Source organism: Primulina eburnea, chromosome 4 (assembly GCF_022965805.1).
Source record: "Primulina eburnea isolate SZY01 chromosome 4, ASM2296580v1, whole genome shotgun sequence".
NCBI lineage: Eukaryota > Viridiplantae > Streptophyta > Magnoliopsida > Lamiales > Gesneriaceae > Primulina > Primulina eburnea.
In genome coordinates, this window is record NC_133104.1 from 5,437,492 (window position 1) to 5,456,392 (window position 18,901).

The window sequence follows — 18,901 nt, forward strand, 5'->3', positions numbered from 1 at the left end:
CACGAAATACTTCAGTCGAAGTCGAAATACTCCAGAAGACGTGAATCTGAATCTTCCTAGTTACTGCAACAATATTGGGCTTCTCATTTTCAAATATAAGCTTGCTCCTTGCATTTCATATATAGTAAACTGTAGCTGCAAGTACTATACAACGCATCTTAGCTAGTGTGGAGTTGTTCCTATTAACGCTTGGAAACACTATGAGTAATGCTGCCGGTTGTGCCATGTTTCTCTTCATTCCCAACCACTCTCTGATCGCATTCCATATGCTACTGGAGGTAGAACACCCGAAGAACAAGTGTTGGACTGATTCGCTCGCATCATTACATAGTACACAAGATTTGTATGTCACATGAACAAGTCTGTCCTGAATAAGGAGTTTACCATGTACTAGTAACCACAACGTAAACCGGTGCTTAAGGAGAATGCATGGTTTCCTCAAGAGAGGTTGTCATTAGGGATGTAAACAAACCAAACCGTTTGCGAGCTATTTAGAGCTCGGCTCGATAAAAAGCTTGTTTGAGTTCGTTTGTTAATCATATCAAACCAAGCTCAAGCTCGATTTTGAGCTCGACAACTTAATTAAACCAAGCTCAAGCTTAAGCGTATTCGGCTCGTGAGCTCGCAAACATGTTCGTTAATATGCTCGCGAGCTCGAACTCGGCTCGTTTAGGTGGCTCGTAAGCTCGAGCTTGACATATTTGTTGAGTTGACAAATAAAAATATTAGTACTAATAAAATTTAAACTTTTATGTCTAATATAAAATTAGTTCATAGATATATTTAATTTTAACAAGCTCGAATCAAGCTCAAATTCGAGCTCAATTGTATGTTTTACGAGCTCGAAAATGAGCCGAGCTCAAGTCAAGCTTGTTAAATATGATAAACGAGCTATTAATAAACCAAGCTCGAGCCCGGCTTTATTAACATGATAAATGAGCTTTTAACGAGTCGAACTCGAGCTTTTCACAAGCTTAGTAATTTCAATACAAGTCGAATTCTAGCCTGATGATAAAAGCTCGAATAAAGCTCGAGCTTCTATCAATTTTAAACGAGTCAAACTCAAGCCAGCTGATAAAAGCTCGAATCAAGCTCGAGCTCGAGCTTGAATTAATTTTAAACGAACCAAGCTCAAGCCTGATACTGTTCGATTTGGTTTGAATTATTTACATCCCTGCCTTCTCTGATCCATTCGACACGTGCAATTTCTTTTCCATCGATACGTCCTGGTTGTCATGACCATCTTCTTTTTTTGTTGACAAAGAAATCATATGCCTACTAGATCATCCTAAATTATCGTCTCGTTTTTTAATTTGCATCCATATCTATTATTTGAGAGTAGTTAGTTAGATTGAATCTTGCATCGAAATTAATTTTTGTATACATACTATATTTTTAGATTCTACAAAGTGAATAACATTACATCACAAGAAAAGAACAATTCTTTAACCAAACATCAGGTCAAGTGATTTGTACCTTTTCCGGGCACCAAAATAGACAAGGTGTCGAAAAGATGAAACAAAAGACAAAGTGTCACCAACATGTCCAATTAAAAACTGACACGTCGCCATAGTTCACCATCACTGTCGCACCAAATCATCATTAACGCATTATTCATCTGCACTACTAAAACCTCTCTTCTCCCAATTAAAAACCCTAACTTGTTATGTGTAAACTGTTCTTTTATCGAAAATAATTATAGTGTTAGATTACAATATTTCATGGAGAATAATAAGCTGGATGAGCAAGATTTTTTGGTAGCTTCGATTTCACAGCTATCCGTTTCGAGCAATTCTTCGCCGCCGGTGGTTGCCCGGTTTCGCCCCGACTGGCTCCAATTTGACCTGGACTCCGATTCAAATAACTCCGTCCGATTCGAGCTACGAAACTGCAGGGTCAGTTTTTTTTTTTTAAAAAAATATCTTGTTGCATTTCCTTAACTTCACGTATTCAAGTTCGAGCTTTTTGTACCAATAGTGTTTGGTTGGAGGTTTAGCTTGGTTTCATATATTGAATCACGTTTGAAAATCTTTGTATCCATGCTAAAGAAGTTTGTAGTGCTAGGTTAATGAAATTCGTGCTACTGGAATTTAAGTATCAGGGAAAGGATCGTTTTCCATGAATCAGTTGATTATTATCTCGAACTGCTTTCACAAAAGTTCATTTTTATATATGTTTAGCATGTCATGTAGTGATGGTTTATTATAATGCTTGTTTCCTTTTACTTTCCAGCTTTTCAAGCTCGGACCATCTCAATCAGTATGTGTATCTGAGGCTTCTGAAGTAAATAAGGAGGTATTATACAATTTAACTTACTCATGCAACAATTTCATGTTGGCAAGGTTGTTTATGCCCCTTTTGGTTATTTCAGTTCGCACCACTACTACTTTGATTGCAATCATGATTGTTATATGTGTATGGAGTTCTCTATGATCTTCTGTATCTCACAAGTAATATGCTATTTTTGTGGTAATGGTGAAGATAAAAAAGAAGGATTTTGTTTTCTTTTAAATATTTTTGTAGAAAAAGAAGGATATATTTTTATGAATGGCGTGTAGTGAATAAGATGTAATGGTTATTCTGTCAGAAGAAGTACTCAAGGGGCATCACCATACAGTTTATAAATGAGGAGGAAAGTATGGCTTTCCATTGTGCATTTGAGCAATGGAAGAAAGACGCGACTGTTCAAGGTTAGTTTTTTGCATGTTGCAGGTGTCTCGTGAAGATGTAATTGTGTGATTGTCATTTGTTGATTTGGTTTTAAATGATGGTGGTAGTAGAGTCCATCATCTTGTGTATGTAGACTATGATGTATTTTATTTGAAACTTACGCGATTCAAGTGTGATGTTACTAATTTCTAACCTTTTATGCTGGACTAGCCATTTTCTTTGCCACCTCTAAACATTTCCTTTTGTTTCAGCCAATGTTTACCCTTTATTTGGCATCATTAAGTTCTGACAACACCACTACTATGATTTTTTAAATGACAATTTGTCTATAAATCTGATTGCATTACGTGTCTGAAATCTTGTTAAGAATCTGTCTTTTGGTAATACTATAGCTTTTTGATTCCCCGTTGATATGGGTTTAGATTCATGCCCATTTGGCTTTTATCCATTGCCTTGGTGTGAACCAAAAAATCACGATTGAGTTATTCTAGACATGTATGCATGCAGATTTTTTTAAATGCTCCATTATAATTGTTGTGATCTGATTTAAATTCAAACTTAAATCTAGATACACACTGTAAATGTTATAAACCTGGACTCCAAAATATGGAGTATAGGCACTGGTCTGTAGTTTACAACCATGGCACACTTTTTCTATGCAGTAGCAATAATAATTCATCATGCAACTTTGTCCATGCATGCTCATCAACAATGTCTGCAGTGGTTAAGTACTTGCAATTCTGCATTAGATTAAAAACTCTGAGGTCAAAGTTCTGAGTGAGGATTCACTGTACTAATACCAGAAAGTTAAAATATCCTTATAAAACTTTCATGTCATGCAGTCCAGTCTTCTGTCATTCTGGCAGAATTTGATTTAGTTAAAGGATAATCCGACAGAAGTAAATAATACTGAGGGCAGAGGCACATGGAAACTCATATGCAGTTCTTTTTTTTTTTTTTGCAGGATCCTCTTTGCCAAATGGAAGCAATGTCATCTAAAAGTAAATTTGATGACAAAATAGAGGCATCCTCTGCCAAAATGTACTTTCATTACTATGGACAGCTTCTACACCAGCAAAATATGATGCAAGATTATGTGAGGACAGGTTACATATCTTTGACATAAATTTATATTTCTTTGAAATTGATTTTGAACCCGGGCACTCACATCGGAGCTTTTCCTTTTACCTGCATTTTCATTGGCATGTGCTAATGTTTTTCATTTAGAGAGATTTTAATTCAAGAGCTTACGATTCCATGGCTTCTCTGGTTGCTGAACTAAAATCTCAAGTCTCATTAGATTGCTGATTTATTAGAAATTTGTGCTCCAGGAACTTATTATGCGGCAGTCATGGAGAATCGTGCGAATTTTGTTGATCGTGTGGTAGTTGATGTTGGTGCTGGTAGTGGCATCTTGTCATTGTTTGCTGCTCAGGTGCTGAATTACACATGATTCTTCGCACTCCCTCATTGAATTAACTGATTACTTTACCATCATTGATCAACGGTGGCTGATTTAGATATTCCTTTTCGCAGGCCGGTGCCAAACATGTGTATGCTATTGAAGCATCAGACATGGCAGAATATGCTCGTAAACTTGTAGCTGGGAATGCATCACTCATCCAAAAAATAACGGTGATATTTCTAACCATACTTTAATATTATTTTCAGATAAGTTGTTTGCACTGTTATCGATATAATGTCTCTGTTTATTATGTAGGTTGTAAAAGGTAAAGTTGAAGAGGTTGAATTACCTGAGAAGGCGGATATTTTAATCTCCGAGCCAATGGGTAAGTTTGCTTATCTTTCTTTTGTCATCTGGCAGATGTAACATTTTGATATTTTGGAAAGCCAATCTTGCTAAACCAAATGAAGAGAACTTTAGTATGCATGGATCCTTTTAGATTCATGGAAATGCTCTTCTGTCTTTCAATAGTTTGCAGTTCAAAGAAGACCTGAAGGCATATAATGGCCACTAATTTTCCTGCTGCAGGCACTTTGCTAATAAATGAAAGAATGCTTGAGTCATACATAATTGCGAGAGATAGATTCCTTGTTCCAAATGGGAAAATGTTTCCAAGTTTAGGAAGGTATCTGTTATCCAAAATAATCTTCTTTCTGTGCTCAATTCTACATTTTCTTCGAAGTGGGAAAAATTCTCCGACATTTAACTTGGACAATGAATTGGAAGTTGACAAGTCCATCATTTTCTTATTTCTCTCGGTTTCATTGTCACTGGATTTCGTCTGAAGTATATACTTGTTTTTTACTCGTTTTGTTTATATCATACATCATGAACAGTTTCGTTTCTTAAGATAATAGGAACGTGTTTATGCCTCTGCTTCTCTTTTATAACTATTCTATAATTTCTTGGAGCTTTGAATTATAATAATGCTTCAATGATATTGTATGTCATGACACAGTTATATGTAGCAAATTGAGCTGGTTTTTAAGGTATTCATTGTATGACATTCTTTGAAGGGCAATGATGTTCCTATTTCCATGTACTAGTATGAAAGATATTTTCAGTGTTTATACTTTCTGCCAAATTGTATTGATATTTCTATTCCGAGTTGTCTACATGACTAGAAAGCACCTCAAGTTATCTGTAGCCAATCAAGTAACCTAATGGTAGAGACGTAGAGTTATTGGTTTTCCAAGATTTAGATCTTGTTATTGAGTCACACTGTGGGTGTGTGTGAATTTTTCTTGATAAAGATGCATGACTGTGCATGTGCCTGTTTTTTCTATTTGCTGCTGTAGGGTAGGTTATTTTTCACATCAGTAAGAGCTTTACTTTGCGGTTTTCTTCTGGATATATATTGGTACTTGCTTGTTCTTGTAGGATACACATGGCACCATTCAGTGATGAGTATTTGTACACGGAAATTGCGAACAAGGTTGGCTACTACTATTGCAGCAGGTGTTGCTAATGTCCTACTGGTAAAACCAGGGACGGGTTAGCCATTGTTCATCAATTAATATTTTAGGTTCAACGAGGGAGGGATGTCCATTCACTTCATGGAATTTTAATTGTATAACCAAGTCGAGAATGTTATGGTGCTGTCGTAACATCTTCCCTTGACAATGAATGCTTTTCTATTGCGACGGATATTTGATTTTGTCTCTCATTTCCACCCAGGCTTTATTTTGGCAGCAACAAAATTATTATGGTGTAAATTTGACACCTTTACATGGTGCTGCATTTGAAGGATACTTCTCACAGGTTGGCTTCAAATTTTTCAATATGTTTTGTTTATTATATGTTCACAATAAGTTGCAAATCACTTTAAGACTATGTATTAAGTTTTCAATCCAAGATGCTTTTCATATAATGTGTCTTTTATAATTTCAAAATAAATATAAGACAATTTAATTCTGGAGTGATAATTTTCTGGTGAGTCCCATTGTCGTGATCATATCTGGAACTTAAATGTGTGGATCAAATTTTGTTGAGACATTGTACTATCCTTGGGCATGTCATAATCTACTTCGGATTCTTTGCAGCCAGTGGTAGATGCTTTTGATCCCAGATTTTTGGTGGCTCTTGCAGTTTCTCACGAGATAAATTTCATGTCCTCCAAGGTAATGTTAGCTTCAACCATGTATCTATTTTGTATGCGTGCAACTTCAAATTTCATTTATGGTTGATACTTGAATTCCAGAAATATTTTACTGAACTATCTCCTAGTCATTTTGTTGACTGTTTTGTTAGTACATCCACTCTAATTTGATCGGGGACTAAGATGGTTGGACACTTTTTTTCATCCAGTGCTCACTAAATAGATGGAAAAGCAGTTTGTGGTTAATAGAACCTCTTGGAAATGTGAAGCAAACTCTTTCATTTTGCTAAGGGGATTGTTGGTGTTGTGCTATACCAGAATTGTGATGATAGTGGTTTGATGAACATTTCTCTGAGAAAACAGTTCCAAAAGATTTGGTTTATTTTTAACCATCAATCACAGCATAATTTACAAATGAACTATGACAAATAATTTTTGGCTTTTCGAAAAATGGAGTCACTGGTGGACTCAACGTTTGTATATCTAATGGTCTCTTTACTTGTGATTCATATCCAGAACTTTTACCATAAAAAATTGCTGTGATTTATTTATTGAAAATTGAGTACTGAATTGCTGTGATTTATCTAAAAATTGCTGTGACTTATCTAATGTTCTCGGTTTTTTTAGTTCCTGGAAGAGTATGCGACCTTCAGAATTGCAGCATATTATCGGTTATCTTTTTTAAAGTTGTAAATATTGGATCCCATGCTAACAAATTATCAAAATCATGACAGGAGGAAGAATTATATGAAATTGACATCCCATTGAGGTTTATAGCTTCCGTAGGAACCAGAATCCACGGGTTGGCTTGTTGGTTTGACGTGTTGTTTGATGGAAGGTAATGGTTTTATGATTTGTGTTTGCATTTTCTCTGTTTTTCCTTTGCACCGTGCTGACCGCATCAAATTGTTGCAAAAATAGCACCGTACAAAGGTGGCTTACCACTGCTCCTGGTGCACCTACGACACACTGGTACCAGCTACGATGTGTATTGTCCCAGCCAATTTATGTGATGTCTGGTCAAGAGATAACAGGTCAACTACGAATGGTTGCTCATAAAGCACAGAGTTATACCCTTCACCTAACATTATCAGGTTGGTTTGCACAGTTCTTTTCGTAGTCATGCACGAATCTTTTTAAATGTGTTTGGTTCCTTCTATCTCGAACTTGATCAACGCTATCATTTTCCAATAATATAGCTAAAATGTGGGGCCCTGGTGCTGAACAAGGAGGAATACTACAGACGTCATCTGGTAAATTTGATCTCAAAGAGCCCTATTACCGGATGTCTCAACCTCAGGCATATCCAGTGGCCCAAGAACAACCTCCTCAGCATCTACAAACACAGGTTTTGAGCATGCAACTTTGTTACGTTTACCATATTCTCATCGAATGAAAGCAACAAATTTGTGTGTTTATGAAATTAGTTCCGTACTATTTACCCTCTTCCCACCGGAACACATCTTTGTTACACTTATTTGAGCTTTTAACCTACCTGGTAGTAATACTGATTTTCTTCCCAAGAAACGACTTTTAGGTAGTTTGAAATTTCTTCCCAAACTTCCTAGCCATTTTTCAATCTTGTTACATTACATCTCAGCGTAAATCCAGTCTCAACTTCATTTATTTTCTATTCTTAAGCCCACGCCCTTGCACAATCATAAGCAGAACCATCCTTCGATTGATGGTCATGGTAATGCAGACTTTAAGTAATATACATGTTGCATTTTGCAGGATTTACAAACACTGTCCCAGGATGAAGAAGGTTCAGATTTATTGCAGTAATCTTTGTGATTCGGAGTCAGAGCTTCCATCACCACTTCAATGACAAATATACCAATTGTCTCCTGATGTTCCCCTTTTCATTACTTTGATTTTCATGTCTTTGCTTTGAGACCATGAACAGCCTGTTTCTTTCTCTAATCTTATTACTTGTCTAAGCTTGTGCGCTCCACTGATTGTTCTAGGTGGCTTTTCGCCCCCATCGTAATTCATGGTTTTATTCAATTCAGATCAACTTTTTGGATCATGGCAAAAGTGACTTCCGGAATTCGTGTAATAATTTACCTATTCATTTATGATTAAGATGAGTATTTTTAGAAATAAGGTAATTTATTTTTTTCAATACATCGAACCCCAAGAGAGTTCCCAGTTTATTTTGAGACCTCTATGACACAAGAAAAATAATGACTGGCACCTCTACGAAAAGGAAGATCTTACAAATAAAATGAACGTTGGATTCTGGAACATTAGCAAAAAAAATAAAGTTATATTTCATCCATCCGGCTTCATTACAATGCAAGTTCAGCCATATAATATTTGAGGTATACAAGTATCGGTTGACCATTACCTATGATCAAATGCAAAAGCATATACTTAACAACAAAAAGAGAACTAAAACAGAGAAACAAAAAAAAATATGTGACATGGGTTATTGACAGCACCTAGCTTGAGTTCTTGTTGGTATGAGGGAAAAAGCTCCTAAGCATCGCTTTGGCAATCGGAAGGAGAACTATAGTAGCGATTTGTAGCTGATCTGAACTGCTTGTCCTGATACAAACCTGCCAACTTGGCATTTTGTTCCATCCAGCCCGAATCCGAACGTGCAATCTGGAATTCTTACCAGAAGAAAACTGAGATTGCAGGTTGAATGACCACATAACATCACCTCTCCATTTCCTCAAAGACAGACCTAATGAGCTGTGATTCTTGACAATAGTGTAATAATCTTTTCCCTTTGAACACCTTTCAGTGTTTGCCCTGAATGCTGCATTGGTTTGAGTTTGACAAGAAGCTGCATTTCCAATGTGAGATGGTAGTTCTCCAACTGTGATTTGATTCTCAAGAAAAGTGACGGGTACTCCAGTGGTCTGAACATCGAGTCCTGCCATGGTTGATCTTTTGTGTTTGTGCTTTGCCGAGACAGATGAACGTAACTGGATCTTAAACTCTTCTGTATCCTTAGTAAGTTGAACCAAAACTACTGCTGGAAATTCACCATCATAACCAAGATTATGATCCCATCCACGGCAGTCGAAAGCCTGCTCACTGAGAAACTGGGACGAGGGTTCAAAACAACAGTCCCTAAAAAAGGGCCTATTTCCATCGAAGGAAGGTGGGAGAGCCACGTCTGTTAATGGAACTGCTACAGTTTTTAAGCTTCCCGTTTGGTTGTCTGCAGAAGTGTCGTCTTCTAGTTCAAACGGGGAACAAATTTTGAAACCAAATAGATTCCCACTATCCAAAGGATTCTTAATCCCGACCATGGAATTCACTTCTGATAAAATTTTCATTGAATAAAACAAAAGCAGAAGACGTGATCTCCAACTTTCTCTTACATACATCGGTTTTTCTCCATACTTGTTTTCTTCAGCAAAAGTGCTGTTTTCAACCAGAGCCACTGGAACCATCAAACCAGGATTCACTGCCATAAACTCCCCACGAGCATGACCAATCATCTGTTGCACAGCATATGATCGTTGAGAAACAAACACCTCATAACTTAGTGGATCTCCATTGGATCCATCTGGAGGTATTGAACTTGAATGCGTAAAAGAAATTACTGCTTTCTGCCATATTGATGATCCAAGATAAGTCGTAACTAACTTCAGTAAAGGTAAATCATCAAAGTTACTGGTTTGCATGTCTAGGCGATCAATATATAGGACAACATCGGGTGGAGATTTCTGCATTATTTTTTTTATTGACAACAGAACTTTTCGATTGTGAGATTGATCTACCAGAGAAGGTCTAAGACCAGGGGTATCAAAAATCTTAACTTTGACTTTATCGAGCATACCTACGATTTCCTTCACATCAGTTGTGGCCGGCTCAAATGCAGTCAATTACAGCCTTCCTTTCTCCGAAAATGGAATTTATTGTAGCACTCTTGCCAACTCCAGTTTTCCCAATAACCAGGATGCTCACAGAAAAATACATATCATTTTTAGATTGTACCTCGAGTTCCTTAGCTGCCTTTTTGTCTGAATCAAAATGGAATTCCTGAGAAGAGGATCTCGACTCAGCAACTGCAAGCTGGTATAAAACTTTTGCAGCTATGGAATTTTCAGGAAACATGCCCAATCTGCGGAGAAGCTGCAAGTATTTTACTCTTATTTGCTGAATTACCTCCAGCTTGTGCTTCTGAGCTTCACTTAAAGTTTCCTCTATTTCACTGTTCATTCTGGGAGCATAGCCGTTTCTGGCTTCGACTGATGTAAATTGATTCATGTCACCATCTGACACAACACCTATGTCGTCCATAAAGCATCCAGCAAGGTCAGCAGAATCAATTATTTGTCTCACATCGCTAATTTTGTCATCTGAATTCACCCCCACAACCAAGCCTGTGGCCATCCGACCATCGATCTCTTGCAAAATCTCCCCACCAGAGAAAGGAGTAAAAACTCGTTCTTCCATGTCACCGAGCATTACATTAACATCAGCTGGGGGGGTTGGATTTTCTCCCTCACCATATAACTGTTCACTATTTTCTTCTTTATGCGTGGCTTCCTGGTTCACATTCTTGTCGTTTATGAAAGCTTCAGGCAAATCTGAATATCGGGGGCACCCCTCACTTAGGCCCCCCTTTGTTTATCTGAACATCTCGATCAAGAATTACACTCTCAGTTTGGTCAATCTTTTGCCTGCATTCTTGTTCCTGATTCTCACCTTGAAAATCATCATCAGAGACCGAACTATCCACATACACTTCAACCATGCCACCGCTGCTGTCTAATTCAGGAATTTCAAGTTTCATTAGTTTACATATTTCACAAGAGCGTCTAGGTTCTGTAGCTGTAACATCACAAGGAAAATTTTCAGGCAGCATTGTGTTTTCAGCAAGGTCAGCTGGCAGTCCATGGTTATCCAACCCCACAAATTTTCTCTCATCCACCCCATCAATTTCTTTAAATTCCCGGTCAAGTGGCATCAAACTTCCATTCCACTCTGATTCAAATGGAGCCTTATGATCATCAAGGGAAACCACAGAACCAGCACTAGCTTCATAAGTGTCCTCAAGATCTTTATTTTGTATCATATCAGCTGACACGAGACCATCAATAGTTTGCTCTTCTTGTTTTGAGCTTAGACAATCGCTACCAACTACCAACTCCTCAACAAATTCGATACCAACCACGCTCTCAGCCAGTGATTCATGAACTTCCTTTTCCTCAACCTCTAAGACGCTGACTTTTCGGTTACTATCAAGCCTCTGATGATTAATAATGCTCAGGACTCGAGCTACACCCGAGAATCCATCATCGTCCATAACTTCACTGGCCTGAGAATCATCATCACTGTCCCTTGATACCTGGGCGATGGGTATAATAGTGTTCGGCATCAATGAAATTTCAAAATCCACGACTGAAGATGATTCATTTTCTGAAACATCCTCATGAGCTGCAGCCACAACAGGTCTAAAATCACCATATCCCAAAACATATTCCCCATCTTCCAATATTTCTTCATCCGAGTCACTTGAAAATGAACTTGAACCGTCGTACTCGCCAACTTTCTTAAATCCCTTAAAATTTCCGTCGTTTGGGTTTCTGACAAGAGCTCTTCCAAATACATTTCCATTAATGCTTCCACTCTCTTCAACAATTTCTCTACATGGTCTTTCACAGAAGGCCTAAACGAAGCATCTTCATAGCTTCTACTACCTAGTAGAACCTTTTCACTATTTGGGTTCTTCAAGAAAGGCCTCGAAAATCCATATTCCTCAACATAGTGAGTATCCTCAAGAATTCCCTCATCTTCACCACGAGCAAAACCCTCAGATTCAGGCTCACTACCACTGTAATAACTACTGGTAGTACTGTTTCTACGACTTTTTGACGAAGCTGAATATTCAAAGTCGGATTCATCAACAGTGAGAGGAGCTCTAATACCTGAGGATGCTGAATCGTAAAAAACTGCCGCCTTTGGGGCCACTCCCACTCGTGTACTGGAAATGGTGACACCATTATACCTTGAACCCATGAAAGACCAGAACTTCAGAGCGCCTGACTGTTTGAATATATATATCCAAAGGTTGTGGTTTATCACACGTAAAGTGAGAAATCTTTGTTTCTGGGAATAAAGATGGGATCTTGGGTTGGTTTTATCTAGGTCTTGAATTTGTTTTGCTTTGTTGTTTTGTTTGAATGTTTGTGGCTTTGTTCGGTTTGGATGCATCGGGCAATTTAGTGGTGAGAAAAAGTACATGTGGAGAGCCCATTCTTGTCCTCGTAAATTAAGGTGGTCATAAATAAATTATAGCAACTTAAAACTCCACCCACATTTTTTTTTTACAAAAATGTATGAGAGACGGTTTCACGGGTCGTATTTTATGAGAAGGATTTTTTTATTTGGGTCATCTATGAAAAAATATTACTTTTTACGCTAAAATTACTACTTTTTATAGTGAATATCGGTAGGATCAACCCGTTTCACGACCGTCTTACAAGAGACCTACTCTTTTTTTTTTCTTCTAATTTTTTCGAAATTATAAAATATATTGGTCACATTTGAAATTTATATATTTAAATGAAAATTATCTAACAAATATAGAATAAATTATTTAATGAATGTTACTCGTGGATCTAAAATTAAGCATAGGAAAATGTATTGTTTTGGGTAAAGATACGTGTATGTGAGACTAAGCATCGGCATTTAATTACTTGTATATGAATATACACATTATTAAATGCATAGGTTCCTATTTGACCATGCCCATTTAATATTTTCAACAAATGGCCCATTAATTTCGAATATTTTAACTTAAAAGTAAAAATAGGCAAAATATTTAATTTTGTGGTGCAAAGTAAAAATTTATGGTAAACAGTAAAAATCTCAAACTCTCAAAATTTTTCAAACTACATACTTTATAATATTTTTCTCTCCATTCAATTGTGAATTTCTTCACAAATGGTGAGTCTATTTATAGAATTTCTTTACGAATAATCCAAAAATAAAATACATCATTACTTACATCATCACACACTAATTTTCAATATTTACAACTCTTATTTTCAACATTCAAATATTCATCATTCAAATATTCAATACACACATTTTAAATATTATTTTTCAACACTCTCCCTTGTGATGATGATCATAATGATTGTCTTCATTACGTGTTTTTATACTGCCTCATTAAAAACCTTACTAGGAAAAATCCATTGGGAGAAAAACCATAGTAAGGGAAAAAGAGTGCAGTCACATAAACTCCCCCTCATGTTGACACGAACAATTCTTCACAAATTTCGTAGATTGCGCATCCCAATATTATATATGTGCTTTCTGAATATTGTTGTAGGAAGTGCCTTTGTGAAGAGATCTGATGAGTTTTCACTTGATTGAATGTGACGAACATCAATACATTTATTCTTCTCAAGCTCCTTGGTGAATGCGAAGAACTTAGGAGGAATATGTTTAGTTCTGTAGCTTTTTATGAATCATTCTTTCATTTGAGCAACACATGCAACATTATCTTCATATAGTATCACAGGCTTCTCGTCGAATGATAATCCGCATGAGATTTGGATATGTTGGGTCATTGATTTTAACCACACACATTCACGACTTGCTCATGTAGTGCAATAATCTCGGCATGATTTGATGAAGTTGTTACGAACGTTTGTTTCTGTGAACGCCAAGAAATTGCACTGCCTCCACGAGTAAATACATATTCAGTTTGGGAACGTGCCTTCTGTGGATCAGATAAGTATCTAGCATCGGCATAACCAATTATACTTGGATTAGCATCTTTTGAATACAAAAGTCTCAAGTCTGTCGTTCTTCGTAGATAACGGAATATATGTTTAATTCCGTTCCAGTGTCTCTTTGTTGGATATGTGTTAAATCTTGTCAACAAATTTACGGCAAAAGATATATCAGGCCTTGTACAATTTGTAAGATACATAAGGGCATCGATAGCACTTAGATATGGTACTTATGGACCAAGAATATCTTCATCATTTTCACATGGACGGAATGGATCCCTTTCTATGTTTAATGATCTAACAACCATTGGAGTACTTAAAGGATATGATTTATCCATATTAAAACGTTTAAGGATCTTTTCTGTATAATTTGTCTAGTGAACAAACATTCCGCATTCTTTTTGTTCAATTTATAAACCCAGACAATACTTGGTTTTTCCAAGATCCTTCATTTCAAATTCTTCCTTCAAGTATGACACAACTTCTTGAATTTCCTTATTCGTTCCAATGATGTTTAAATCATCAACATATACAAGCAATAATTACGCATCCGGATGTTGTTTTCTTAATGAAAACACAAGGGCATATTGAATTATTTACATATCCCTTTTTCATCAAGTGATCACTTAGTCGATTATACCACATTCGACCGGATTGCTTCAACCCATATAATGATCTTTGTAATTTCACAGAATAACATTCTCTGGGTTTTGAACTTTGTGCTTCAGGCATCTTAATTCTTTCAGGAATTTTCATATATATATATATATTGCTATCAAGTGATCCATATAAGTAAGCTGTAACAACATCCATAAGACGCATTTCTAAATTTTCAGATACTGCCAAGCTAATCAAATACCGAAACGTAATTGCATCCATCACGGGAGAATACGTTTCTTCATAATCAATTCCAGGTCTTTGAGAAAAACCTTGTGCAACAAGTCGAGCTTTATATCTTACTATTTCATTTTTCTCATTTCGCTTTCGAATAAAAACCCATTTGTATCCAACAGGTTTTACACCTTCAGGTGTAAGGACTATAGGTCCAAAAACATTACGTTTATTTAGCGAATCCAATTCAACTTGGATGGCTTCTTTCCATTTTATCTAATCTTGCCGATTTTTACATTCACCAAAAGATTTTGGTTCATGATCTTCATTATCATTTATGATGTCGATTGTCACATTATAAGAAAATATATCATCAATTTCTTTTTTTTTTGTTCCATATTTTTCCAGTATTAATGTAATTGATAGAGATTTCATGATTCTCGTCAGTTTGTGGTTCTGACAGAACATTTTCATCATCATGTGTTTCTTCAAGAACATCATTCTCTATTTTGTGATCATCATGTGTTTCTTCAGGAACATAATTCTTTATTTTGTGATCATCATGTTTCTCTATGAATTTTCTTTTTCGAGGATTTTTATCCTTGGAACCTACTGGCCTTCCACGCTTCAAGCGTTTAATGACATCATGAGTATTTTCAATTTGTTTCTTTGGAATTTCAATTCGAGCAGGGGCATTTGCAGCATGTATATATGATTTAGTTACCCCTTTTGTGTCTGCAAATGCATCTGGTATTTGATTTGCTATTCTTTGCAAGTGTACAATTTGTTGTACATCTTTTTCACATTGTTTTGTTCTTGGATCCAGATGTAACAATGATGATACATACCATGTAATTTCTTTTTCGGTATGTTTCTGTTCACCCCCTAACATTGGGAAGATTTCCTCATTAAAATGACAATCAGCAAAACGTGATGTGAACACGTCGCCTGTCTGAGGTTCAAGATATCGAATGATTGATGGACTATCATAACCGATATAAATTCCAACCTTTCTTTGAGGTCCCTATTTTCTTTCGTTGCGGTGGTGCAATAGGCACATACACCATACATCCAAAAATTCTCAAATGAGAAATGTCTGGTTCTTTACCAAATGCAAGCTGCAATGAGGAGTATTTATGATATGCACTTGGTCTGATGCGAATTAATAAATCAGCATGTAAAATTGCATGTCCTCATATAGAAATAGGGAGCTTTGTTTTCATAATCATTGGTCTAGCAATCATTTGCAGACGTTTAATCAATGATTCAGCCAATCCATTCTGTGTATGTACATGAGCAACATGATGCTCAACAATGATTCTCATAGACATACAATAATCATTGAAAGTCTGGGAAGTAAATTCACCAGCATTATCGAGTCTAATTTTCTTGATTGTATAATCGAGAAATTGATTCCTCGATTTTATTATTTGAGCAAGTAATCTTGCAAATGCAATATTTCGAGTTGACAATAAACATACATGTGACCATCTGCTGAAGGCATCAATCAATACCATAAAGTATCTGAATGGTCCACATGGTGGATGGATTGGTCCAAAAATATCACCCTGAATACGTTCAAGAAACATTGGTGATTCAGTTTGGATTTTGACTGGTGATGGTCTTATAATAAGTTTTCAAAGAGAACATGCTTTACATTGAAACTTATTATTCTGAAAGATCTTCTGGTTTTTCAGTGGATGACCATATGTATTTTCTATAATTCATCGCATTATTGTTGAACCAGGATGTCCTAATCGATCATGCCAATTGGTTAATATTGAAGAATTATCAACTATCATGTTTGATTCAATGAGACTTATATGTGTATAATGCAATCCAGTAAGGAGCATTGGTAGTTTTTCAATCACATATTTCTTTCCTGATTTATATGTGATAAGACACATATATTTCTCATTCCTTCATTCATTGTTTGAGTATCATACCCATGTGAATATATATCATTAAAACTCGATAAATTTCTTTTCGATTGTGGTGAATATAAAGCATCATTGATAAAAAAAATTTGTACCATTAGGTAACAAAAATTGTGCTTTACCACATCCTTTAATAAGTCTACAGGACCTGATATTGTATTCACCGTTGTTTTCGTTGGTTTTAGTTCCAAGAAATATCTTTTATCTCGAAGAATAGTGTGCGTTGTACCACTATCAGGTATGCAAACTTCCATGGGATTAGTTCCTTGTTTAGCTTTGTTCATGGTATTTTACATATTTGAACTTCAAAAATATACAATGAAAAAAATTACTGACAATACATATGTAAATATAACACATATCATAATTGTACAATAAAAAATTATTATATGACTACAAGAAAAATAAATTATTGTACATTTATATTCTACCACTATATTGTTCATTTTCAGAGAAATCATTGAGAAAATCTGCAGCATCAATATTTTTCATTTCTATCCCACCAACATATTGATCATTTTCAGAGAAATCATTCAGAAATTCAGTAGCATCAAAATGAGTTGAATCACTCAAACGGTCATTGCGTTCAGTGAAGTTGGTCTCTTTTTCTTTCCCCTTTATAGATTCTTTATAGAGCTTGTAAAGGTTCTCGGGGCTCGACAAATACGAGACCAATGTCCTGGAGTTCCGCATCTGAAACAAGAACTTTCAAATCTTTTCGAGTGATTTTCATTAACACTCATGTTCTCATGATGTCTTTTCTGTGGGTGGTTCGTGACGCCCTTTTGAGATGAGTTATAAAAATAACTATCTCTATTGTTTTCAAAACCACGGCCTCGACCACGACCACTTCCACGTCCACAACCACGACCACGACCTCGATCTCGACCAAAATCTGGTCTCTGGATTTGATTTTGGTTTCCAGGTTTAAATTCATTTTTACTCACAACATTTACTTGTGGAAATGTTGTTGATCCAGTGGGTCGGGACTGATAATTTCTCATTAATAGCTCGTTGTTCTTTTCTGCCACAAGAAGACAGGCGATAAGTTCAGAATATCTCGCAAATCCACGCACTCTATATTGTTGCTGTAAAGTTATATTTGATGCGTGAAACGTGGAAAATGTTTTTCCAAGCATTTCTGATTCTGTAACCTCATGTCCACAAAATTTTAATTGCGAGATTATTCGATACATCGCCGAATTGTAATCACTAACTTTCTTGAAATCTTGGAATCTTAACATATTCCATTCATCACGGGCGGTCGGAAGTATAATTTCCCTTATATGTTCGAATCTTTCTTTCAATCCTTTCCACAAAACCATGAGATCTTTTTCGATGAGTTATTCACATTTTAAACCTTCATCGAGATGTCGACGCAAAAATATTATAGCTTTTGTTTTTTCTTGTGATGAAGATATACCATTTTATTTAATGGTCTCGCTTAGAACCAATGACTCAAGATGTATTTCTACATCGAGAGTCCATGACATATAATTTTTTTTCCCATGATGTCGAGCGCAACAAATTCGAGCTTTGTCAAATTTGACATGGTGATACTAAAAAAATTACGATGCATTTTATTAGTTAATGAATATTGCAATACAAAGTAATGGATAAACAACAAATACAAGCATTCGTAAAAATAAAGAAAACACACGAAGAGAATATTCTCTAATAAATACAAGACTCGTGAGTATGATAACCAAAATAATTAAAAATAACCTTGAGAAACTTCTCTTTTTCTTCAAAAAAATTGATGAAAAATAATTTTTAGAGAAAAAGAGAAAGTTGGAGTGATTGAATGTGTTTGTGAGATCATATTTATAGGGCAAAAGCTAGCCGTTTTTTTACCGTTTATGACCGTTGGTGTACAAAAAAAATAAAGGTATGTATTTGTATAATTTTATGGTAATAATATGGTGTATATAATATTAGGCATGCTTAAATAATTATGTATATCATATCATATTATTATAATGAGGTGTCATAAGTTATTTTGTTTAAAAACCTTATAAGCTTTTATACTTGTCGTATTCTTTACCGGGAGTGTGAGATGTCGTCTTAACATCCTCTCAGGATTTTAACAAGTTTTTGAAAAATTTATTTTTATTATTTTTAATAATAACATTATATTATATATTAAATATATACACAATAAATAAATAACAGTAAAATAAATATTATTACA

General features: G+C 35.7%; 2 protein-coding genes across 2 annotated transcripts; one reads left to right on the forward strand and one right to left on the reverse strand.

The window, feature by feature from the left end:
• Positions 1 to 1,512: 1,512 nt before the first annotated feature.
• On the forward strand, positions 1,513 to 8,262 carry LOC140830758 (probable histone-arginine methyltransferase 1.3). The gene is given in 16 exon segments (XM_073194228.1): positions 1,513 to 1,895; positions 2,233 to 2,295; positions 2,588 to 2,690; positions 3,635 to 3,656; positions 3,658 to 3,776; positions 4,002 to 4,105; positions 4,207 to 4,305; positions 4,391 to 4,460; positions 4,664 to 4,760; positions 5,516 to 5,570; positions 5,813 to 5,896; positions 6,178 to 6,255; positions 6,968 to 7,071; positions 7,155 to 7,327; positions 7,433 to 7,581; positions 7,968 to 8,262. Coding segments are annotated over 16 exon segments (1,545 nt in total). The 5' UTR covers positions 1,513 to 1,721; the 3' UTR covers positions 8,019 to 8,262.
• Positions 8,263 to 8,491: 229 nt separating this feature from the next.
• LOC140830760 (uncharacterized) lies at positions 8,492 to 12,417 on the reverse strand. Its single transcript, XM_073194230.1, is given in 4 exon segments — positions 8,492 to 10,072; positions 10,074 to 10,806; positions 10,808 to 11,763; positions 11,766 to 12,417. Coding segments are annotated over 4 exon segments (3,537 nt in total). The 5' UTR covers positions 12,219 to 12,417; the 3' UTR covers positions 8,492 to 8,677.
• Between the last annotated feature and the right edge of the window lie 6,484 nt (positions 12,418 to 18,901).